Genomic DNA, 25,577 nt, shown 5'->3' with positions numbered 1-25,577 from the left:
TACAATAACTTCTAGCAGTTGCCAAGGAGCACTACTTTCAAGGCCTTGAAAAATGTTAATGGTCATGTTTGCTTGTTGGATTATCTGTTAAATTTACCAACAGGATTAATTCCTGAATGCAGATCCAGTTGTAACCTCTGAGTATCGCTGCATGTGACCCCAAAATGAAACAAAACAAAAATTTGTATTCAATGTTCTTGATATAGAAAGATTTTTAGAAAGACTTAACTCATGTATTATTCACTGTATGTATATACACATATGGCCTTTTTAATGTGAAAAATTGTTGGGTTTGTTCCTATGACTGCAGGAAGTATATGTACCTCATTTCTTACTCAAAGCTACCAACTACCAGTTCTTGACACAATGTTTGTAAGAAAGAAATACCGAGGCATAGAATTTGGGCTTCATATGCTGGAGGACTTTGTTGATTCTTTTACAGAAGATGCACTTGGCTTACGGTATCCACTATCCTCTCTCATGTACACAGGTAAATGAATGGGTTGTTAAAAATGTTGTACTTAGTGGCATTTCTGACTTGTTTCTGCAGAATATTATAAGTCGGCACATAGCAATATTTAAGGGTTTCATATTCTAGTCTGCCTAGGACCTACTTTCAGAAATGAACCCTTATGTATATAATTTGTTAATGTCTAGTGGCATTTAAAAAAACACTGAGTATATAACTCATATGCCATAAAATTCATCCTCTTAAAATATACAATTCAGTGGCAGTGGGTATATTTGCAGTGTTCAAACCGTAGCTAATATCTAATTCCAGAACATTTTGCTTCTGAGCACCGTGTGGGAATCCTCTCAAAATAAATGAATGAATAAATAAATGTGTACTTTATTTATCACAGTTTTCAACTGTTGTTTTGCCATCAAATATGTATTTCCTTCCTCTGTGTTGTCCTTTCTGTTATTGGTTTCATGTATTTTAGCTCGATGTCTATTATAAACTCCATAGCATGTTTGTTTCAAGTAATTATGTTTTATGTAACTTGGGATTTTTGGGGAGGAAGATTGAACACAGCTTTCTACCTGAAAGGCTTACATTCTACCATTCACCTCATCCCAACTGTAAGAAAAATTTTAAATGAGAAGGGGAAAGTCCCTCTGATAACCCCACATGTTGATTATTTTCAGCCTCTTCATTTCTTATAATCCAGACTTCCACCTGATATAATTTTCTTCTCCTTCAGGAATGTCCTTTAACAAGTCCTCAATTATTGTAGTATTAATTTATTTGATTAATTTATTTAATTTATTTGATTAACTTATTTTGTTTTTATTTTCCCTTTCAGCTTGAGGAAATTTTCATAAAATAATTCGAAAGTATTTTGCTGCTTACAAGATCCTACATTAACTGCTTTTCCCCAACCGTATATTTTTTATATTTGGTTTGCATAGTTTTGAATACTACTTATTATTAAATTACATCTCTTTTGTCTGTTTAAGCCTAGTATAAACACTTCATATTCCAATACTAATTATTATTAAATTACACCTCTTATCTGTTTAAGCCTAGTCTAAACACTTCATATTGCATTTTGTTAATTGTATCTTTTTATTTGTTTGGGGGACCACACTGAGTGGTAGCAGTGTTCAGGGGGCCCTGCCATGCTGGGGATGAACCCAGAGCCCTCTCAAGCAAATAAAGCACATGCTCTGGTCCTGTGAGCTATCATCCATGTCCTGGTTTTTAAATAATTATTTTTTAAGTATCTGGAAATAATCATCTTCTCTTGGTTTAATTTTCTAACTTTTCCTGCTTATCTTCTTGTATGGACTTAAGAAACCACTGTCTTTTTTTTTTTTTTTGCTTTTTGGGTCACACCCGGCGATGCACAGGGGTTACTCCTGGCTCTGCACCCAGGAATTACTCCTGGCGGTGCTCAGGGGACCATATGGGATGCTGGGAATCGAACCCGGGTTGGCCTCGTGCAAGGCAAATGCCCTACCCGCTGTGCTATCTCTCCAGCCCCAAGAAACCACTATCTTAAAAAGAAATTTTTAAGAAACTTAAAAAGAAATTCTGTTGAGATTTTTGTGGAATCAGGAATTACCTTTAAACTTTCATATTTAATATTAGCTTATAGAGAATTGACATAATATTTTTCTGTTCAGCAGTGTTATTTTATAGCATAGATAATTATATGATTTTGTTCCAATCATCACTTACATTTTCTTCATATTGTTCTTAAAGTCAAATTGTTATGGGAATTTTATCTTCATAGTGTTTATAGTGAAGAATGTCTCCTATTATTTTTTTCTCACTGGTAGTTTATTACATATTTGAGAGAGATTGTCTTACATGTTTTGTATCCAGCCATGTAACTAAATACGTAATAGTTTCTCGAGTGTTTCAGAGTCTGCCTCTGCTCTTGGCCAGCCTCAAAGCCTTGCCTGATCTGATGGCTTTCAATAAAAACATAAAAACCGTCTCTTCCACATCTCATACTGTCCCTGACTGCTCTTGTGCTTCTTACCAACTTTTCACCCTACATCTCCCATCTCTTTTGGTTTTCATTTTAATGCCACTGTAAGATTCTTTGGTGCCTTGTGGATAAAATCTAACGAATATTTCTTCTGTAATAAGGTGCAGGGACTGGAGCGATAGTACAGTAGGTAGGGCACTCACCTTGCAAGATCAGAGTTCCATATCGGTCACCTGCGAATCACCAGGATTAATTCCCAAGTGCAGAGCCAGGAGTAATCTTAGCATTGCTAGGTGTGGCAATACCGTTGGATTTTTTAAAAATGTTACGTAATTTATAGAATGTTTTGGTGAGAATTGGTGTTTTTATTCCTGTTGATTGACTCTAACAATCATTTTGTTCTGTTCTATTATGTTTATCATAACACTTTTTAGTAATTTTATTTATTTATTAGTACTTGGGCCACAACTGCCATGCCCAGGGACTATTTCTGGTTCTCCGCTCAAGAGTGACCCCTGGTGGTGCTCAGGGACCATTTGTGCTCCCTGTGATTAAGCCATACGTGCACACTTTAAGTCTTATAATATTTCTCCACCCCTAGTACTTTTCTCTTTAAAGATAAAAAAACTTAAATTTTTTATTGCTTGGTCCTGTTAAACTTTAATTTGAGATTTTATTTAGGATTTTCACTCATGAATAAGACTCTAAGTTTCTTCAATTGTCTTTTTATTTTTGATTTCACATGTTATTTTTGATTTCCCTTGATGTTAGTTCCATTAAGGGAACAAGGCAGCTTGCTTTTCATCTTCTTTATGTTTTCTAAGCCAGTATTTGCCATTTCCAGAAAATTTTAAATGTATTTTCCAGCTTGCAAACAGTACTTTGAAAAATATCCAGGAGACCATGAACTTCTTTGGGAAGTTGAAGGTGTTGGACACTGGTACCAGCGAAAACCAATCAGCAGAGCATTACAAAGAGAAACCCTTAAAACTAAAGGTAAGGTTTCAGTTTGGGGTGGGGGGCTGAGGAGATAATACAGGACAAGGCAACAGGCCTCTTGTGCAGCTGGCCTCTCCCTGTTAGTATCCGGCACCAGCAGGAGTGCTCCCGAGCAGTGAGAATTGAGTCAGGAGTAGAGCCCCTTGGCACTGCCAGCGGTTTTGCTGGCAGTTTTGCTGTTATTTCTCAGGTCATGAAAAAACACCTGTTTCGACTTGTACTTGGAGTAGTCATCTAAAGTGTCCAAAGATTGGGAAGTGGTTTCTGGATTCGGAGTTTAACTCTCAAGGTGAAGGTGAAAAAGCTTCCCAGACTTCACCTCTGCAGCCAGGTGTGACCCCCAGAAACTCTTAAAATATCTTTTTCATTTTTGAATACAAACCCACCTTTAAAAAGCACTGTGTTCTGGTGAAGGGATGGGGGTTGGAACATTATATGACTGAAACCCAATCATGAACAAGTTTGTGACTAAGTTTGTGACTGTGTACTTTGTCCTGATTCAAAGTGGTGCGTAAGAGCTGGAGAGAGAACTCAAAGGGCCAAGTGCATGCTTTCCATGCAGAAGCCCTGGGTTCTGTCCTCAGCATGGCCTGGGCTCCTCAGCTCAGAGCCAGGAGTCGCCGCTGGGTACCCTCATCGGGTGTTGCCCAAAAATCAGAAGAAAAAGAAAGAGAAAAACCTAAGCATAGTTGTGTCTTACTTTTCAGCCATAACCAGACACTTGGTATCTTGTAATATGTCTCTAGTAACAGACCTTCTATTCAAGTTTGAATTGTCTTTTCACACTTCAGTTAGTAGTAAGTGGGGACTTTAATTACTGTCCAGCAAATTAATAGTCCAGTAGGAATTTATGGGCAAGAAATAAACAAAGAGTGCTACAGCAGCATAGAATAGGCATCAGAAAATCAAAGGTTATGATGTAGACTCATGCATCTCTCTCCAAAGTCACTAGATGTGGTAGTTTTAAAAGGCCTCTCTGGAAGGTTTCAGTGTAAAATTTTCGTGAACAGGCTGTCCCCCCACCGAAATCGTTAGCAACTTTCTGTGTAGGTAGTTCTTCAAGGATTTTGTGTAAGTCACTATAAAGAATATTAAAGTACTGGCTTAGTTACAGTTTTTGCAATTCTTTTACACACAGCTGTTTCTCAGAATGAAGCTAAAAGATCTGTATCTGGAAATTATGGACTTGCCAGTGTTCCAGAATACGAAGCGGGAACTGAAGACAATCAGTCTAGTGATACGCAACTGACAGTAAGTACACGGTGTATTTATTGTAGGAAATAAATTCTGTTTCTTTAAGTAAATTCAACTGTTACTTTAGTTTTTTTTATAGATTATTAAACAAGCTTGTATAATTTCTACTGTGGTAGTCTTAGTGATATCTTTAGATAACCTGGTCACTAGGGAGTTAGTTTTCTGTGAAAAAAAAGCAGTTTTAATAAAGTTACTTGTATGGTGAGCTAATAGGAATTTGGGAAAACAATAGCATAAAAGAATATATAAGTCTCTAATAGTAAATAGACCTCAAGTATAGTAACAATTAGAATTTTTATATACACATAATACTATAAAGTATGTATTTGTTTTACATTATTTTGCTTTTGTTCCTTTGTGTTGTTTCCAGCTGCCTTTCTCCATTAACATAATAAAGCAAGCATTTACCATGGCACTGATGCTTTAGAATGATTGTTACATGGTAGCATGCTATTTATCATATATGAATACCATCATTTATTTATTTTTAACATTGTGTGTAAGTTTTTTACTTACAATTGGTCTAGCAGTGAGCATTTGCATGCTTCTTCATGTATGTGTAATTATATCCTTCCAACTATAAATTTGTATAAGTGTAAGTCATTGTAGGTGATTGGATATACAGTCATGTAGAAACTGAGAGCCAATATATACCGAAGTACATATACTATGTACTTTGCAAATATTAGATCACCCGAAAGTAAATCATTTCCTGTTACTGAACTCCTGAGGACTTATTAGCTCCTTTTCTAGAACTTCCTTAATATTGCTTAAAATATCTGTACATTGAAGAGAATTCTAGATTCTAATTTCATTGTGATATTGTAGTCATAATTTACTTTATATATGGATATAAGCACTGTTGTCCCATTGTTCATCAATTTGCTCAAGCGGGCAACAGTAACGTCTCCATTGTGAGACTTGTTGTTACTGTTTTTGGCACATTGAGTGCACCATGGGGAGGTTGTCAGGCTCTGCCGTGCGGGTTGCATACTCTCAGTAGCCTGCCAGGGTCTCCAATAGGGATGGAGGAATCGAACCCAGGTCGGCCTCATGCAAGGCAAACGCCCTACCCGCTGTTATCGATCCAATCCATAAAAAACAAAAAGAACCAAAAAAAAAACCCCACAGACCAGGAAAAGCCTAAGGAGCTCAGGCTTCATGGACTCTGTGACAAGTTAGTTCAACCTTTAACTTCACAGTCTTCTTGACCCTTTTCTGCACTCCATGCCCGTGGATATAAGCATATATTTTTAATGAGTATTGGCTGTGTCACATTTCAGAGACAAGCGCTTTGGGAAATTTCTGTTCTTATTTCCTGTCTTAATTAGCAAGATAATTGACTGAGTGAAAAATTTGAAATATTTTCAAGGATAATTTATTTTATTTTTTTTTTTTTTTTGCTTTTTGGGTCACACCCAGTGATGCACAGGGGTTACTCCTGGCTTTGCACTCAGGAATTACTCCTGGTGGTGCTCAGGGGACCATATGGGATGCTGGGAATCGAACCCGGGTTGGCTGCATGCAAGGCAAACGCCCTCCCCGATGTGCGATCACTCCAGCCCCAATTTAGATAATTTTGTAAAAAAAATCTAACTGTACACAGATTGAAGGCTTGTGCCGACTTGTTAGGGAAGAACAAGAAGTGATTTATGATCCAGGTTTATGGCCAAATAACTGATTTTTTTAAAATTGCCATTAAGAATGGGGATTATTTCCAGGAAAGAGTTCAGTTTGGGATAGGGTGGTTATGAACTTGTTTGGAACATTCATTGGGGAGATGTTTAATTGAGGATAAAGCTCTGGAAATTTGGAAAGGTACTTAAATTTGGATATATCAGCAAACAGATGTTGAAGTGTTTAGTAGATGAGGAACAGGGAAAGCACATGGATTGTGAAGAAAGAGTAGCTGATGACTGAATACTAGAAAATTACAGTGTACAGCACTTGAAGTACTATATGTTTTGATGAGGTCTTCAGCTTGTCGTAAGCTGTAGCTACAATCTAGCCTTTTTATTGCTTAAATAGATTTTCTCAGTCAATTCAGAAATGCTATTTGGAAAGTGTTTTTTAAAAAATTTCTTTGATACCGTGAATGAAAGAGACCCATAGGGGAAATTGTTTTCTAAACCTTTGAGTTTTAACCTATAATCTGTTTTTAGATTGGTTCTCTAAAAGATGCCTTTGCAAGCACTCCTGAAGGTAAGACGTTTAGCTGTTATGTCAGCTCGAAACACTTAAAATTAGGCTGTGTGAGTGTGTTTAAAGTGAAGATGTGTCCGTCTGTAAAATCTCGATGGATTATTTTGTTATTCCTGCCATTGATTCTGCCTTGTAAGCAGAGTAAACTTCTCTTTTCTTTCTTCCTTTACTTGTAAATAGGGACTGGAATCTCTGTCTCTACCAAGATCACTGGGCTCTAAGAATATAAGTGGAAAAAAGATATTTTTTAAGACCTCAGGGTAACTTAGAATTGTGTGGAATGAATGTTGACAAAGTTATTTCTTAATTTAAAGAAAGATACTGACATAGCCTGGTGTATGTGAGAGAAGGGAAGCATATAAAGTTTATACCGGGGGTACATGTAAACTTGCAGAGTTCTTACATTTTAAAGATGCTTCAATAGGCAATCCTTTGAATACTTGCTGAATAGCAGGTTTGCTGCTATTTCTCAGGTCATGAAAAAACACCAGTTTCCACTCGTACTCGAAGTAGTCATCTAAAGCGGCCAAAGATTGGGAAACGGTTTCTGGATTCAGAGTTTAATTCTCAAGGCGAAGGTGAAAAAAATTCCCAGACTTCACCTACAGCAAACAAGTAAAGTATTGCTTATTTTACTCTCGCTACGTTATTTATTATTTCCAAATTAGCATTTAATATTAAATACAACTATTTTGTGTAGCAAATGACATGAATATAGGAATTTGTATTTGTGTTCTTCTACAAGATTATTGATTGTACTTAATAGTGGGAAATGTCAGTTTGAAGTAATATGGGGAGAAGTTGCTAGTATGAGTGTGCAATAAATTTGTATTTAATCTTTTTGTGTGTAAAAATCCAGAATGTTCAGATTATATTCTGGACATTCTTGGACATTATGATAATGTCCAAATCATTATCACCAATTTTTAATTTTCCAGTAACTATAGTTACTGCTGACATTAGCTAATTAAAAAATCCTCAAATTTACTTTATAACAATCATTATACTGGATTACTGGATTTAATTTATAAATTACTGAAAACTATTGACAATAGTCAGCTCTTCCTGGAATTTAATAGTCAACTGAATCAACAGAATATTTGTGTCAAAACTCTTATCTCCTTTTGTATTTTCCAATAATAACTTTAATAACTTGGCCATTTTAATTTATCTTGTTTTATTTATTTATTTATTTATTTTTAATTTTTGTTTTGGGGTCACACCCAGGAAAGCTCAGGGCTATGTACCTAGGAATCACATCCCTGGCAGTAGTCAGTGGGGGAGGGGAGCGGCATGGGGGAGGAGGATGCCTGTCTTTGGAAACTCTCCAGCTCATTCCTCAACGTGTTTGGCTCGAGCCTCAGGCAACCACAAGCTAACCTCCGAGCTCGAAAAGCTGTGCAGAGATGTGATAAAGGAAGACCTGAAAGAGAGAAGAGCAGCAGTGTTGGCCAGTGCAGCAGAAGCTGGGAAAAGTATTCGCAACGCTCTCCTGTCCTTCGCCAACGACAAGACCAAGATGATTGCCCTCCGACGTCCCGATGGATCTATCACATCTTCCAGAAAGGCAATGGAGAGGATTATTCATGACTTCTACTCGGATCTCTTTGATAGCCATGTCCACCTGCCCACATACCAAATTCCGCAGGATGGATATGTCGTTCCCAACGTCCTCCCTTACAAAATCCGACATGCCATTTCGTTGGTAAAGATGCGTACAGCACCTGGTCCGGACAAGGTCAGACCCGAACACCTGAAGAATCTGCCTCCAGTACTCGTCAATACACTGGCTCGGCTCTTTACATGCTACTTGTCTGAATGCAAGGTTCCGTCCCAGTGGAAAACCAGTAGGACCGTTCTGTTGTACAAGAAGGGAGACATCCACGACATCGGCAACTATCGCCCAATCTTCCTGCTGTCTGTTGTCTACAAGTTGTGAATATTCGTGTCATCCTGAATAGAATAGGCAGAACACTAGACGAAGGACAACCATGCGAGCAAGCTGGGTTCCGAAGGGGATTCAGCACTATAGACCATATCCACACAGTGACCAAACTCATTGAAGTTTCGCAAGAGTTCAAGATGCCATTCTGCCTAACGTTCATCAATTTAAAGAAGACTTTCGATTCTGTTGAGACTGAAGCAGTCATTAAAGTCCTAGCCAAACAGGGCGTTCAAACTCATTATATCAAAATCCTCCGAGAGCTGTATTGTGGATTCACCACCAGGATCTCACCATTCTACAAGGAAGTGATCATTGATGTAAAGAGAGGTGTGCTGCAGGGTGATACCATTTCACGGAAACTCTTCAGTGCCACCCTCGAGAACATCATTTGAAGACTGGAATGGGAAGGAATGGGAGTGAAGATAGACGGTCGGCAATTACACCACCTCCGCTTTGCTGATGACATCATTGTCATAACGCCAAACATTAGCCAAGCAGTGTAAAAAACTAAGGCTCGCGGAGGGGCGAGTGCACTCGCGGGCTCTCCGGGCGTTTCTGTCTCACCACCCGCGTTCGGTGCTCTGGAACCGCAGTGTGTGGACTGGATCGGGACGGCCGGTGGTCAAGGACAGGCAAAGGAAGAACGAGGACCAAGCTGGTTGCTGATTAGTTACCGTTTATTCAATCTTCAAACTTTCTCATCTCCCACACTCCCAGCTCCGGCCTCTCTCTGGATCTACCGCTCAACTCCCGCCTCTCTCTGGCTTCTCCTTCTTGTCTCTCCCACCTTGCCCTCTAGGCTACACCCAGCCAGGTAGCAAAATCAACATAAGAAAGCCCTTCCTGAGGGCAGGGCACTCCAAAGCCCTTCCTCACTCTTAAAGTTTTTTTTCTTTTCCTTAGTCCAGGAACTTATTAACATCTCAATACTAGTTATTTTTGTATGGACATAGCAAGGGATACATTGAGGCTTGCAAGGCAGCTCTCCTGGCAACATCTTGCCACAGGCTCAGACCACAGCACTCAGGCCAGATTAATCATTCCTCACCCTAGCAGGGTCCAAATCTAGTATCACTGTTTGGATCATGACAGCATTTGTCCATGATCAAGCTCTTAACTTATAGTTAAGCATTAGGCACTTTGGCCAGGCCCATCTTGATGCCAGGGTAGCACACAACTCACCGCTTGCCCTGGGTCCTTCTTGTCCCATGTCGGGACCGTGCTTTGGGGGTGCTAGGAAGTAAGGGCAGCTGAGGCTTAGGTCAAGAGAACAGATGCCCTGGAGGAAAATATCATGTAGAGTCAAATGATTCCCAGGTTACAAAAGCATAACATTTGTTAAGTCTTCCTGTGTCCATACAAAAAGGACTTGCTCTGAATAAACTATGCAAAGGACTCAAGGAGAAGAGAAAAACATTATTTACAAGTCAACAGAACACTAAGAAAGAAGCTACAAATAAACAAAGAGGAATAGGAGCACTGTAACGGGAGTAACCCAATAAACCTAAACTACTGAGGCTATGTTATCCTACAAAGCAGCACAAATGGTGGCCGACTTCGACCACGAGTGTGGAAAGGTCGGATTGCAGCTGAATCTCAACAAGATGATGCTCATGAAAAACGAACTAGTCCCTGAAGCTCCGTTTGCTCTCCATGGAACGAACATCTCCGAATGCAGCAGCTATGTGTACCTTGGTCGAGAAATCAACATGAGGAACGACTTGGCACCAGAATTGTGCAGGAGGAAGAGAGCAGTGTGGAATGCCTTCAAGAGCATCGAAGAAGTGGTTAAGAGGACGAAGAACCTCCGACTCTGGGCACATCTTTTCGATTCCATCATTCTTCCTGCACTAACATATGCCTCAGAGACCTGGGCCCTACACAAACAGGATGAGAACACTATTTGGGTATCCCAAAGAGGAATCGAAAGAGCTATGCTAGGAGTATCACATCTCACTCAAGTGAGAGAAGGAATCTGGAGTTCTGACCTCTGTCGACGGTCAAGAATCAGGGACGCTGTCTCGTTTGCCAAGGCATCAAAAATCAGATGGGCCGGTCATGTAATGTGATTCAGAGACGACCACTGGAGTAGAGCTGTTACCGACTGGATTCCACGGGACATCAGAAGACCGAGTGGCCGCCCACCAACTAGATGGTCAGATTTCTTCGTCAAATCTCTGAATGAACGATTTGAGGCTCTTCCTGTTCCTGGAGCAAGCAGATATCATTGGGCTGCACTAGCACGCAACAGGGACAAATGGCGATGTTACTGGCGCCCACTCGAGCAAATCACTTGTCGAAACGACAAGTGATACAAGTGATTTTTTCAACTCCTAAAGTCACCTTATTTTAATTTTTTTTGGATGACATGAGATACAGTCACAGACTTACAAACTTTCATGATTACATTTCAGTCATACGATGATTATTTATCCCTCCACCAGTGCCCATTCTCTACCACCAATGTTCCCAGTATCCCTCCTGCCACCCCACCCCTTTCCACCTCTGCCTCTGTGGCAAGCACATTCTCTCTTTACTCTCTCTCTCCTTTTGAGTGTTATGGTTTTCAGTTCAGGTACTAAGAGGCCATCATGTTTGGTCCATAGTCTACTTTCAGCACGCATCTGCCATCCCACGTGAGCCCTCCAAGCATCATTCACTTAGTGGTCCTTTCTCTATCCTAACTGCCTTTTCCCTCAGCATGTGAGGCCGGCTTTCAAGCATGGAGCTATCCTTCTGGCCCTTATCTCTACTATCCTTGGGTGTTAGTCTCCTATTATATTACTTTATATTTCACAAATGAGTGCAGTCATTCTGTATCTGTCCCTCTTGCTCTGACTCATTTCATTTAGCATGATATTCTCCACATTGATCCACTTATGCGCAAATTTCATCTTTTCTAACAACGACATAGTATTCCATTCTGTAGATGTACCAGAGTTTCTTTAACCAGTCATCTGTTCTTGGGCACTCAGGTTGTTTCCAGAATCTGATTATTGTAAATAGTGCTGCAATAAGCATACAAAGTACAGATGTCGTTTCTACTGTATTTTTTTTGCATCTCCGGTATATATTCCCAGAAGTGGTGTTTCTGGGTCAAATGGGAGCTCAATTTCTAGTTTTTTGAGAAACATCCATACTGTTTTCCAAAAGGGCTGAACCAGTTGGCATTCCCACCAGCAGTGAAGAAGGGTCCCTTTTTTCCCACATTCACACCAACACTGGTTGCTTTTGTTCTTTTGGATGTGGGCCAGTCTCTGTGGTGTGAGATGGTATCTCACTGTTGTTTTGATCTGCATCTCCTTGATTAGTGATGAAGAGCATTTTTTCATGTGCCTTTGGCCATTTGGATTTTTTCTTTGAGAAAGTTTCTGTTTATTTCATGGCCCCATTTTCAATGGGATTGGATGTTTTCGTCTTGTAGAATTCAGCCAGTACCTTGTATATCTTTGATATGAACCCCCTGTCAGAAGGGCACTGGGTGAATATCCTCTGTCGTTCTGTAGATAGTCTTTGTATCTACAGATACAAAGTCACTGTTTCTTTTGAGGTGCAGAAGCTTTTTAGTTTGAGATAGTCCCATTTGTTTATCTCTGTTTCCACTTGTTTGATCAGTGGCATTTCATCTTTTTTTAAAAAATTTTTTATTTTATTTATTTAATTAATTAATTTATTTTTGCTTTTTGGGTCACACCCGGCGATGCACAGGGGTTACTCCTGGCTCTGCACTCAGGAATTAACCCTGGCGGTGCTCAGGGGACCATATGGGATGCTGGGAATCAACCCAGGTCGGCTGCGTGCAAGGCAAACGCCCTACCCGCTGTGCTATTGCTCCAGCCCCAGCATTTCATCTTTGAAGATATTTTTAGCTTCAGTGTTGTGGAGGGTTTTGCTGACCTTGTTGTCAGTGTACCTTATGGATTCTGGTCTGATGTTGAGGTCCTTAATCCATTTTGAGCTGACTTTTGTGCATGGTGTTAGGTAGAGGTCTGAGCCCTCTTTTTTTTTTTCTTTGCATGTAAGCTGTCCAGTTTGGCTAACACCACTTGTTAAAGAGACTTTCCTTGCTATACTTTATATTTCTTGCTCCCTTATCAACAATTAAATGATCACATATTTGAGGGTATGTGTAACGATATTCAACGCTATTCCATTGGTCTGCAGATCTGTCTTTGTTCCAGTATCATGCTGTTCTAATTATTACCGCTTTGTAGTAGAGTTTGAAATTGGGGAAGGTGATGCCTCCCATCTTTTTTTCCAAAAAGAATTGTTTTAGCTATTTATGGGGACTTGTCTTTCCATATGAATTTCAGTAGTACTTGATCAATTTCTTTGAAGACTGTGATGGGACCCTTATAAGGATTGCATTGAATCTATATAATAATGCTTTGGGAAGTATTGCCATTTTGACAATGTTAATTCTCCCAGGGCTGGAGCGATAGCACAGTGGGTAGGGCATTTGCCTTGCACATGGCCGACCCGGGTTCGATTCCTCCGTTCCTCTTGGAGAGCCTGGCAAGCTAGTGAGAGTATCCTGCCCGCACGGCAGTGCCTGGCAAGCTACTCGTGGTGTATTCAATATGCCAAAAACAGTAACAAAAAGTCTCACAATGGAGACGTTACTGGTGCCCGTTGAGCAAATCAATGAAAGGGGACAACAGTGCTACAATTCTCCCAATCCATGAGCAGAGGATGTGTTTCCATTTCCTTGTGTCCTCTTATTTCTGAAAGTAGTGTTTTTGGCAGTTTTCTTTGTACAGGTCCTTTACCTCCTTAGTTAAACTGATTTCAAGATGCTTGATTTTCTAAGGCATGATTATGAATGGGATTGCTTTTTTCATGTCACTCTCTTCTCTGTCATTATTTGCGTATAGGAAAGCCATGGACTTTTAGGTATTGATTTTATACCTTCGACTTTACATGCCTATTGTTTTTAGGAGCTAGCTTGACTATTTTAGTTTTAGAATTATTTCCCTCAAATAAAGAGCTCTGTAGGCATGCTAATTTTATTATGTAACTAATTTTAAATTTCGGTAATTAAGCATGTAAATGTTTATTTTGGTAAAAACTTAGTGTTGGGGACTAGAGAGAGTACTCAGTGGACAGGAGTACATTCTTTGCTTGCAGGAGATCGAGTTTGGTCCTTGTGACCTCGCAAATTGAGTACCAAGCTGGAGTAGCTCCTGAGCACTGTCTAGTGTGGACCCCAAACCAAACCAAAACAAAATAAAACTTACATGACAAGAATTATAGAAGTGGTTGATAATTTGTAAAGAGTTTAGATAATTGTGGGTTTTTTCACTGACCAATATTTTTATATACTACTTTTGAGAAGAGAATGTAAGGAATAGTGCATTTAAATTGAATGTCCTAAAATTATTGTGCAGTTTTGTTTTCCATAGACAGTAAGACTAAATGTTTGCATACTCAGAACTTCTGAAGAACAAAATAACATTTTGTCCACTAAGCATTGACTGCCTAGCGGTTTCTTTTTTGGGAGAGCAGGAATTAGGCCACTCCCAGCAGTGCTCAAGGCTTGCTCCCAGCTCCATGTTTAGGAATCACTCTTGGCAGTGCTCAAGGGACCATATGCAGTGCCAGGATCACACTGGGGCCAGCTGTGTGCATGACAAGTGCCTTCCCCCTCGTACTATCTCTTCAGCCCTGCCTAGTGGCTTCTAATATATATAATTTATACTGTGACACAAATTAAGAGCACTGCAAAGAGGGCTGTGAGGATACAAAAGAAGCGCATAATGTTGAGGACTCAAGAGGGTGAGGCAGTGGAAAAAATGTCATTTTCGGCCAAGGGCTTTAAGAATAAGTAGAAACTCAACAAGGAAAGTTTAAGGAGATTATTTTTCTAGTCCAAAGGACCAACCACTAGCTATAGTCTGCACACCAAATCTAGCTGACAGCCTATTATTATCATTAAAGTTTTATTGTAAGACAACCTGTTATTATATAAAGTTTTATTGTAACTCATTCACACAAGTTAGTTTACATGTCAATTTTGGTTGCTTTTTATTACAGTAGTGGAGGTGACTGTATCGTTCCTAAAGGAAAAGAAAATTTTATTAACTCCTATTCAACCCTAGTAGTTTAATGTAGTTTAATGATAAGACATTAGTTTAATGATAAGACATTTACAGACTTTGTATGGTAAAATTTGAAGTCATTGAGTGAACAATACTTAGTTGATTCTCTAAAGTGTTACTTTGGTAATAGAGACCATAAAATTTTGTGTTGATCCTTAGTAATGCAAGTAAGAATGGTTTTCTTTTGTTTTCTAGATTGGAATCCACTACTCATATATCAGAGAGCTCAGAAGAAATCACAGAAGAAGAATTCCAAGAGAGCATGGTTGAATGTGAGGAGGCAAGTGTTAATAAAGAAGCTCTGCAAACACCAGAAACCCAGGCACCCCTGGAAAAGCAAGCAGATGAGAAGGTATAAGATCCTTAAGAAATCACCGACTGAAAATAAACTCAGCTTTAACTTTCTTAATCATGTATTGCGAGAAAAAAGTAATATCTGTCTTGGAGAAAACTGCAACTGTTGTTTAAAAACATGTATCTTTTGGGGCTGGAGCAATAGCACAGAGGGTAGGGCATTTGCCTTGTACCCGGGTTTGATTCCCAGCATCCCATATGGTCCCCTGAGCACCGGCAGGAGTGAGTCCTGAGTGCATGAGCCAGGAGTAACCCCTGAGCATCTCTGGGTGTGACCCAATAAAAGCAAAAAAAAAAAAAATGTATCTTTTAATGAGGTCAGGCATACCATTTGGGGGAGAGAATATAATAAAAAATTTCATTCTGTATTTCAAATGGATTTATAAAATTTTATTTATATTGAAAAAGAAGAGTGGATTTTTTTTAGTAAGATGATTTAGTTTATTTTAAAATGTAAAATAATAAATTATGCATAAGTAACACAAAGAATGTGATTGTTAAACCCTCAAATTTACTTTATAATATATTCATTATACTGATTATTAGATTTAATTTATAAATTATTGATGTCTATTGACAGTAGCCAGCCAACAATAAGACACTTAGTCTTATTGTTTTATTTATGAAAAGCAAACAAAATCGCACAATAATTTTGGAACATTCAATTTTAAATGCACTTTCTGGACTGGAGTGATAGCACAGTGGTTAGGGCGTTTGCCTTGCACATGGCTGACCCGGGTTTGATTCCTCTGTCCCTCTCGGAGAGTCCGGCAAGCTACTGAGAGTATCCTGTCCCCATGGCAGAGCCTGGCAAGCTCTCCGTGACATATTTGATATGCCAAAAACAGTAATCAACAAGTCTCACAATGGAGACATTATTGGTGCCCGCTCAGGCAAATCGATGAACAACAGGAGGACAGTGCTATAGTGCTACTTACATTCGCTTGTCAAAGGTAGTATATAAAAATATTGGTCAGTGAAAAAAACACAGTTATCTAAACTCTACAAATTATCAACTACTTCTATTATTCTTGCCCTGAAGGTTTTTTGTTTTGTTTTGTTTTGTTTTGGGACCCACACCAGATTTGACTTTATAAGGTTGATGGATTAGAGAGCTAGTACAGGGGTTAAGGGCACTTGCCTTATACCTTAGTTTGATTCTTTGGCACCACATATGGTCCCCAGAGCACCACCAGGAGTGATCCCTAAGCACAGAGCCAGGAGTAAGCCCTGAGCACCGCAGAGTATGACCCGACCTTCCTCCCACCAAAAAACTACTATTATATTCCATGTACTTAATGTGACCTCTTTCATCTAACAGTTCAATATGAACACATATTCTCCAGATCACTAGTGATACCTCCCTCCATTCAGTTCCAGTGACATTTCTTACTTTGTTGGACTTGCTGTCCACTCTTCAAGATTGTTTCTGTGGTCCCCTGGCTTTAGATCACAGCCATCCTGGGTTCTTTGCATGTCTGTGAACTTTTGGTCTTATTTATTTTCTTGACTCTTCTCCCTGCCTTTTCACCTTTACTGTGGACATTTTAGAAGACTTGGGTCTTTACTGTGGACAGATCTGGGTCTTTACTTTCTGCTCTCTCCAAAATACATCCAGTCTACAGGCCCAGCTACCCTTTCTTTGCCAGTGGCCGGTAACTCCAGACTTCTGACCTGTGTGTCCAGCTTGTCTTCTTGGGTCTGAATCTTCCTTGTGTTCTCAAACTTAAAACAAGACAACTGAGTTTTTTCAGTTTCAGCTTAATTTTATTAAAAAAATTAATTTTTAAAAGCATTTGCTATATCTTTCTGATTTCTTTCCTTTCATTGTTTCTTTCATGAGATTTATAATAATTCCCTTTGGAATGTAATCTTTTTAGTATGCTGCATGGCCAGATTATTTTTCTAGGTCTCAGATCTCAGTATAACTTTGGTGTTAGGTAGGTGAAATGGATCTTATATGTATAAGTATGAAGCAGGACTCCTCAAATTCATGTAAACCAGTAACGAATCAACACCATTAAAAATTTTTTTTCCATTTAAAATTTTTTAAAAACCCAGTTTTCAAAAAACCTTTGAAATACCTTCCTTACATGATTTTTTTAAATTAAAATTTTTAATTGAATCATAGTGAAATACAGTTACAAAGTTATTAATGATTGGGTCTCAGTCATATAATGTTCCAACACCTGTCCCTTTTTTAGTGGTACCGTGTTACCCTGACAAATCTGTTTCTGAGCACTTGAGTTACTACTTTTTCTGATTTGTTATTTGGTAATAAAACATGATTACATGCTCTCTAATTATGGGACTGTCACTAGGAATAATTAGAACTGTGAGGCATCACCTGTTGGGTTCCAGTACTCGCCCTGGGTTTTTGATTGTGTGCACACTTTACACCCCCTTTGCAGCCATACTAGAGAGTAGTTGGTGTTTCATGGGCCTGCGGGGCCCATCTGATCCCTCAGGTCAGCTGAGGTCTAGGCCTGAGCTGCACCATGGCCCTTGGCGTTGCCACACTTCTTTCCTCTGCCTTACTCCTGTCCCAGAACCTACACTCATTCTCTCTCTCTCTCTCTCTCTCTCTCTCTCTCTCTCTCTCTCTCTCTCTCTCTCCCTCCCCCTCTCCCTCTCCCCATCTCGCCCTCTCCCCCTCTCCCATTGTTTTTCTCTCTCTCTCCCTCTCCCTCCCTCTCTCCTGCTCTTTTTCCCCCTCTCTCTCTCACACACAATTAAACATTAAATATAAGTCTTATGACTAGATAAGCTTTGGGAGCAGTTTCAGAAATTGAGGATATGTGCTGTTAGGTTTCTTTTTTGTGTTTCCTGTGTTGTAAGGAACAGAATTGTTCAAAGTTGATCATGGGCTGACTGGACAGTGAAATAACAGAGACTGGAGCTCTCTTCTCTCAGACAGAGACTGGACCCAACTCGGCTTCTCACACAGAACTGCTAGACTTTCCTTTGCTTGGCAGGGTCAACTCCTCCCAGGGATTGCGAGTGTCAAACAGCTGATATTCCAGTTCTCTGAAGAGCTGACACCAAACCTAGACTCTCTCTGGTGCCTTTTTACTCAGAAGGTTCCTTCCACGATGGCCCTATCAGAAAGAAGAACAAGAAGGGGGCAGCATCTCCTCTCTGAGCCTTAGACCCACACTTCGTCTTCCAGAGCATCCTGACACTGTCCTGTTTCTCCAGGAGCTGACAGCTCTAGGAGCTTCTTAGGGATCCTTTTTTTGCCTGCCCTGCCTTGCGAGGTTCTCCTTTCCCCCTGTAAGACTATTCCTTCAGGTATGCTGTAGAACGTGGATTGTGTCTTGAGTCCTGGTGCATGGCAAATAAGGACTGAGAATGATCCCGCCTTGCTTGGATCATCAGGTAGTCTGTTGCTGTCTCCTGGCTGACTTTGTTCTCCTCTGACGGCATAGGAGTCTGAGTTAGAACCTCTGAACGGTGAGGTCGTGGATGACACACTAAAGACTTCACTTATACCTGAAGAGGAAGACTCTGCTAGTGAAGTGTTAGAAGAGCTAAAATTGCAGTCTTTAAATTCCAATGAAGACTCCACAAATCTTGTTCCCTCGGTGATAGAATCTTCAAAACCTCCTGAGGCTCTTGCACAGGATAAGGTAAGGGGCGAGGGAGAACCTCATTTTTTTTTATAGTTGAAAAAGAGGGGGAAGATGGTACACAAATCCCTGTTCTTCTGTCCGCCACCCCCTTTAGCATGGATAGTCAGTCTTTCAGTGGGGGGACATCTATTTTTGAGCCACTTAGGCTAGGCCCACGGGGTCCGAGACCCACTCCCTGATATCAGGGCCAGGGCCCGGTGGTTCCAGGGTGCGATCAGGGCCACACCAGCTGTGCTCAAGGGCCTCCAGAGTATACTTGGTGGTGCTCAGATTGCCGTGTGGTGGCCAGTATTGAATTTAGGTCCTTGTATATGCCCCTGGCCTCTCTCATGAAAGATGTTCACAGTAATTTGGTTTCTGAAGAAAATTCAGTTAGGCACCAGAGAGATAGTACAGGGGTTAAGGTACTGGATTCTATGTGGCTCACCCTGGTTTGATCCATAGTACTTCAGGACCCCTAAGTACTGCCAGTTATAACACCTGATGACAGAGCCAGGAGTAGCCCCTGAACACCACCAAATGTGCCTTAACATCCCCCCAAAAAAGAAAAGAAAAAAAGAGAAAATGACTCAGTAAAATTCTATAAGCCTTATTCAGTTATCTGTCATGCGTAATAATAAGTTTTACTTTTACTTGGTAGAATAAGGGAAAGGCTTAGAAAAAGTGGATAAAAGCATTTATTTTCCAAATACTTAAGTTCCTTATGCTTAGTATATAGCCAATATAGTAATTATATTTTGTTCTCAGTATACAGATTAGTAGGGGGGGAATACTTGGTTTTGTTTTCTTTTTTAAATCAAAAATTTTTAAATGTTACAAGATTAAAAAACTTTAGTTGGGCCAGAGTAGTAGTACACTGGGCAGGTCATTCGCCTTGCACATGGCCACCGTATGTTCCATTCCTGGTGCCCCAACTGGACCCCAAAGCCACCTAGGAGTGATCCCTGAGTGCAGAACCAGGGAGTAAGTCCTGAGCACTGCTGTGTGAGGCCCAAAAGCAAAATATATAGCATCGTATTAGTGTCTTATATAAATAAATCACATTTCTGTTGCCTCACATATCATGTAATGAAATACACTAACAGATTTAAGGGTGACACAGCATCAGGTCCCAGGGAGTCCTGGTGTTTGTCTCCAGTGACACTAAGAAACTAGTAACTTTGAATTGACCCATGGTTTTAAAGAAACTTGACATGAATCTGAAGATGTCTTTAGCATGAAATACCATTCTTACATCCTTCTAAAACAAGTACTTCATGTATCAGAAGCAGCAGGAGAGAATTTTTAAGAAACTGGGTTGTATTTGATGTATGTACTCGAAGAACAGAAATAATGAGTCAATTCCTTTAGGTTGCCCTTCACTGTCCTTGCCTGCTAATATCTTAGAGTAACTTATGTAAGAACTGTATCGAAATAGTTTTATTTGTTCACCACGTTTCTTGTTTTCAGGTTTCCCATACAGCTGACTCAGAAACGTTGCTAGATGAACGCCTATCTGAAGACAAGGGACACAATGAAGAAAAAGCGCCACTAGTCTCCAGAAAGAAAGTGCACTCGGGGGGTTCAGACAGTGTTGCTTCTGTCCCAAATGAAGAACGAGCTGATGGTGGCCTTCCAAGCTCCGTCACAGCTGAATTTCCTGAGGAACCAGTCTCTGAAAACGTACCCCTGAAGACCAGCTCCTCATTGGAAGACCAGGGTGAGGAGGCGGTGCCTGAGCCCCAGGACACACCAGCTGCCCTTCCTCAGGGTTCTTTGATAGAGGTGGAACTTGAAGATGTGCCATTTTCACAGAGTGCAGGACAGAAGAGCCAGTCTGAGGAGCAGTCGGAAGCATCTTCTGAGCAATTGGATCAGTTCGCACAGTCAGCAGAAAAAGCCGTGGATAGCAGCTCAGAGGAGATAGAAGTGGAAATACCCATAGTAGATAGGCGGAATTTAAGAAGAAAGGCGAAAGGACACAAAGGACCTGCTAAGAAGAAAGCCAAGCTGATCTGAGTGGGAAAATACATACAGTAAATCTTTGTAACATGATTGTTTTTAAAAATAATGGTAATTAATAAATAGCATGGGGCACAGGACAAAAAGTTCCAGAATTTCAATTGAACTTATTTATGATACAGTTTTCCTCTTCCCCTAGGACCTAGGAGTCACCATTCTTTTTTTTCAGGCTATTTTGTGTAAATACAATTTTTTAATTTTTATTAGCCATGTTTCAATTTTGGGAAACCAGATCATACTATATATTTTTTCTTCAGTAGATATATAACCATTAATATTTCAAAAAATAAAAATTTAATAAAACCATGGAAGTAATAGACTTTCCAATAATTGTAGGGATCATTGAATTCTTTTATACTAAAGGTTTTAATAGTAAACTTGGTGAAGGTTCTAGATGTTTTATCTTAAATATCAAAATTAGTCTCCTTTCTAAAAAGTGTAGGCACGCCTAAGCAAAAAGTCAGGCAAGTGGAATAAATATAACTTCAATTAATGAGAGCACAGATTCAGAAATTTGTGGTCAAAGGTTCAGTGATGATACAGTAGATGTAGTTTCTTCCTTCAACCTCATGTTGAAGGAATATGGACAAGTAAGCATAAAATCTTTTTCCAATTCACTTTTTATGTGAACAAGTAAGCATACAATCTACTTGCAGTTCACTCTATTACATCTGAGAGTACCGAGAAAGATTTAACTCTGGCATGTAGGCACCGATATGAAAAAATTGTATTTTCATTGAAAATTGTTCTATCATTTTTGGGTTTTTTTTGGGTGTCTGTATTTACAGATACAAGCTTAAAGAGTATATTTTTCTCCTTAATTAGGTGAACATTACAGTTTCATAATACAGTTTAACTTGGTCTTGTCTGGTTTGTAATGAGAACAATAAAACTGGGGCTTGCACCTTTGTTCTCACCCAATTAACATGAGCTTTTTAGGTGTCTGAGACCTTTTCCTAAGGCTTCTCTTTGAAACTCTCACTGCCTTTTAGAATATTGCAGCTTCTTTAGATTCCATCCACTGCCTTAACTCACGGAAAGATTCCTGTCAAAAGATCTGCCTACCTGCCAGCTTATACCCTTGACATCCATTTTTAGGGTAGGCTTGGAACTGCCCTCCACCGTGTGAGCAGAAGTAAACCTGCTGTAGGAGCTATAGTCATTAAGTGCTTACATCAGACAGGCTATAGTTGTCCCTTTGACTTTGCTCAATCTTGATGTATAAGTACTGGTTGGTTATAAGCTAGCCTGTATCTGTGCATTGTTTTGCCTTATTAAAGGCCTTTTTGCCTAAGTGGGGAAAATGTTATTTTTTTTTTTAAATAGTAACTTACTTTAAAAATGGCTATTAGACTCCAAAGAGAATCTCAAATCAGAACTCCTCTTTGGAAGTATTATGTGTACTTAAATTTACACTTATGTGGAGAATGCTTTGAGACTGTTGAGACTGTTTCAGAAACAGCTTGGTCCTTACATGGAAAAAAAATGTGTCATGACTTTGTCTCATGATTTGAGGAGCTAAGGATTGATGTTCAAAGTTGACCGCTCTGTAGTCAGGTGATGTCATTAAATTTGTGCATGGGAGAGGGATGGATGTTGGTTATTTAGAAACATCTAGTTGGTTGAGTTATAAATCTTTAAGCAGGCAAAACATGTAAAATTCTGAATACTTATATTCCCTTGTGTTTTTCTTAATTATCACTCAGGCTATTTGGCTTAATATGAAAAGTGAAGCACTTTGATCATTTTTTCCCCCAACAACTGCAATTAAGTGAAATAATAATGACTAACTCTAGTGTGTCTAGCAAATGTTTATGCCAGTTTTTCTTTTCTACATTTTGTGAGAAACTTAATCCCATAATTGAAGAACCAGAGCAAGTTTTAGTAAGTCTTCGCCATTCCATTTTTACTTTCTTGAGGTTGGAAAAAAAGCCTAAAATTTACTCACTATTTACTTGAATAGTTCTCTTTAAAATACTTCCTAAAAAGGTGAAGTTTAAGAATGAGCTCACTGACAATTCCTCATGCATGAACACAGTTGTTGAGTTTACAAGAGAAATGTTCAGTTATTCTTATATGTGTGATCACCAAGGACAAACAGTATAAACTTACACTTGTTAGACTTTTTTTGGCTTGTTTTTTAGCCCTTTCAAAATGTATTGTTCAACACATAACCTTTAGTTAGGTATTCTGACAGAAAATGCTATCTTGGAGTTTGTAATATTAAAGAAAAGGTGCATGAAGGACCATAATTTTCATCTTCAATGAGTTCCTTACTCAGTACATAGAACATTTGTAAAAAAACATTCACCTCAAAAGGGAATCTAAAATTTAATGAGTGTGTACAGCATTAGAGAAACTTTCAGAACTCAAATCTGACTTCCACCAGCTCACCTACTTGTTGAATGTCTAGTCACATTCTATCCTTTGTGAACTGACTTTTTTGTTTTGAAGTCTGTGGAGAAAGTTTATTTTAGTTTATGTATATAGTATTTTTTTCCTGTGTGTGTAATATAAAGCAGTTATTAGGAAACTGTTAGTTCCTTTAAAATGAGGAACTAAAAGTTTCTCTCAATTATTAGATATCACAGCAACAAGAAGCATATTTAAGAATTTTTAAAAGCTCTTCTACAGATTTTAAGGTGGAAGATCTAATAATTTTTAAAACAAAATCAAATAGAATGCCAGTTGTCTCCTTAAAATGTGTCTCAAGGGACTGAAGAGCTAGTACTATAGGCAAGGCGCTTGCCTTGCATGCTGCTGAACAAGGTTCAATCTCTGGCACCACATACCTCCCCCAAGCAACTGCAGGAGTGATCCCTAAGCACAGAGCCAGAAGCCCTGAGCACTGCTGGATGTGACCTCCACTTAAAGCAAAAATGTCTATTCATCGTGGCATTTCTAATAAGTGCAGAAAAATAATGTTTAACCTTTACCTTAAATGATTTTAGACAAATATCTTGGAAGTTTTTGATTACATCAAATTGAGTCTTTTATCTAATTTTCTGCTCTTATGTTCTGCTTCACCCTTGAGGATTACCTCCTAAGGTTTGGTCACACCAGCAAACTGAAACATCTTAATGTAAATAAAGGATTGCCAGTAACATTACTCATCTGTATTACAGTATTTTAGAAATTTTTGCTCTTTATGTCCATAAGAGCAACATGGTGTTTAAGGCGTTACTGTTTTTCCTGAGTGTCATTACAAATGTGCTTCCACTTGCGTGCTTTCTTTGTACAAAACAGTAATTTATCATTTTTGGTCTTAAAAAAATAAGCAAACTTCAGTTCTGTAGTGTAACCAGTGCTTTAGTCGACTCTTCTTAACCTTTAGAAATTTAAGTCAACCACACGTTTCTATTAGTGGCAGAATCATTTGGTAAAATCTATTTGTAAGAATGGTCTTCTGTCACCCTGAATTGTATCATACTGGATTGTCATTTCCAAGGAACTAGCTTTTCTTAAGTGTCTCTGTGTTTTAAAACTTGTTTATAGAATTTAGGAAAGATGTTACCGTATTCAGAAAAGCGAGTCTTACTAAGGTAATTTTATTTGTTTTCTTGTTTTTTTTTTTTCTTTTGAGTTTAAAAGTAGCCATTAAACCTATATTTTGTGATTGTTTCCTGATATGTGTTTTGAAATTTTTTTCTTTTCCCTGAATTTCCTGAAGATATGTTTAGATACTAAATTTGTCTAGATGCTGAATAATTGTGTAAAAGCACAATCACACTGGTTTTAATTCACTTAAAAATTTTAAACACTACGATTATAGATGTGTAATATCAGAAACTCTAAAACTCAGTCTTAAATATAAAACTACTTTGACCAAGTGACAATTCTAAAAGAATCACATCTATTTAATATTATACAAATTGTTGCAAGTAAATTTCATTTTAAAGACTTCCACAGTGTTTTTCATTAAAAATGGAACTTGGATTTAAACCATTTTTGTTGGGGCAGGGAGTTTGGCCTCACCAGGAGAAGCTCAACCTATTCGTCCCTCTGTGCCCTGGAGTCATGACCTCTGGTGGTACTTGTGTGGTCTGTGGTATTGTGTTTATGTGGTTAACAATGGTGGATTGGAGCCACAGTTGCAGTCACCGCAGTCACACAGAAGGCAAGTGCCTTACCTCCTGTATTACCTCTCTGGCCCCTTAAACCAATTTTTACTAATCAAAAATTATAAGTATATATCACTCTTTAAGTTTAAAATGAAGAAAAGTATAACCATTTTGGGACAGAGCTATACATTTGTTGTTGTTGCAGTGTCATGAATCAAATTCTGATTAGGTCATACATTTCATAGTGAGCCACTTTCTAGCCCCTATTTGGGTTCTTTTTTGAAGTTCCAAGTAGAAAATATTATTCCAACTAGGTACTATATATGTCACAAATGGGGGGGGGAAACAGTATGAATATACTGACATTCTATCGATTCTATCGAGAAATGAAAGAGGTTAAATGATTTAAGTTCTCCTGAACTCGTATACTTTTACGGTAAGAACTTTATAAACAAAATGATACTGTGTGATGCTGTAATTATTAAAGTTTAAGTACACTGGCTTTTCCAGTAATGACAAATCTGCATTGCCAAGTACCCACTCATGAATATAGACTGATGAAGCAGACAGTTTCTGTAATTGCATTTAGA

The 25,577-nt window shown here is 38.9% G+C and overlaps 1 protein-coding gene across 5 annotated transcripts in view; it reads left to right on the top strand.

Moving 5' to 3' along the window:
* The window catches only part of FAM169A (family with sequence similarity 169 member A), a 63,500-nt gene extending 38,947 nt beyond the window's left edge, over nucleotides 1-24,553 (top strand). For 4 of the 5 annotated variants that reach the window (XM_055123994.1, XM_055124017.1, XM_055124023.1 and 1 more), the window contains 8 exons: nucleotides 311-490; nucleotides 3,309-3,437; nucleotides 4,579-4,691; nucleotides 6,857-6,896; nucleotides 7,370-7,511; nucleotides 15,135-15,291; nucleotides 18,722-18,922; nucleotides 20,375-24,553. In XM_055123994.1, the coding sequence (XP_054979969.1) occupies nucleotides 311-490; nucleotides 3,309-3,437; nucleotides 4,579-4,691; nucleotides 6,857-6,896; nucleotides 7,370-7,511; nucleotides 15,135-15,291; nucleotides 18,722-18,922; nucleotides 20,375-20,923 (1,511 nt within the window). In that variant the 3' untranslated portion in view covers nucleotides 20,924-24,553. The remainder of the gene's footprint in view (nucleotides 1-310; nucleotides 491-3,308; nucleotides 3,438-4,578; nucleotides 4,692-6,856; nucleotides 6,897-7,369; nucleotides 7,512-15,134; nucleotides 15,292-18,721; nucleotides 18,923-20,374) is intronic. The other variant, XM_055124007.1, reaches the window with a different exon arrangement.
* The last annotated feature ends 1,024 nt before the right edge of the window (nucleotides 24,554-25,577 follow it).

This window comes from Sorex araneus, chromosome 1, assembly GCF_027595985.1.
Source record: "Sorex araneus isolate mSorAra2 chromosome 1, mSorAra2.pri, whole genome shotgun sequence".
NCBI classification, from domain to species: Eukaryota; Metazoa; Chordata; class Mammalia; order Eulipotyphla; family Soricidae; genus Sorex; species Sorex araneus.
This window is presented reverse-complemented; position numbering and strand designations above follow the sequence as displayed.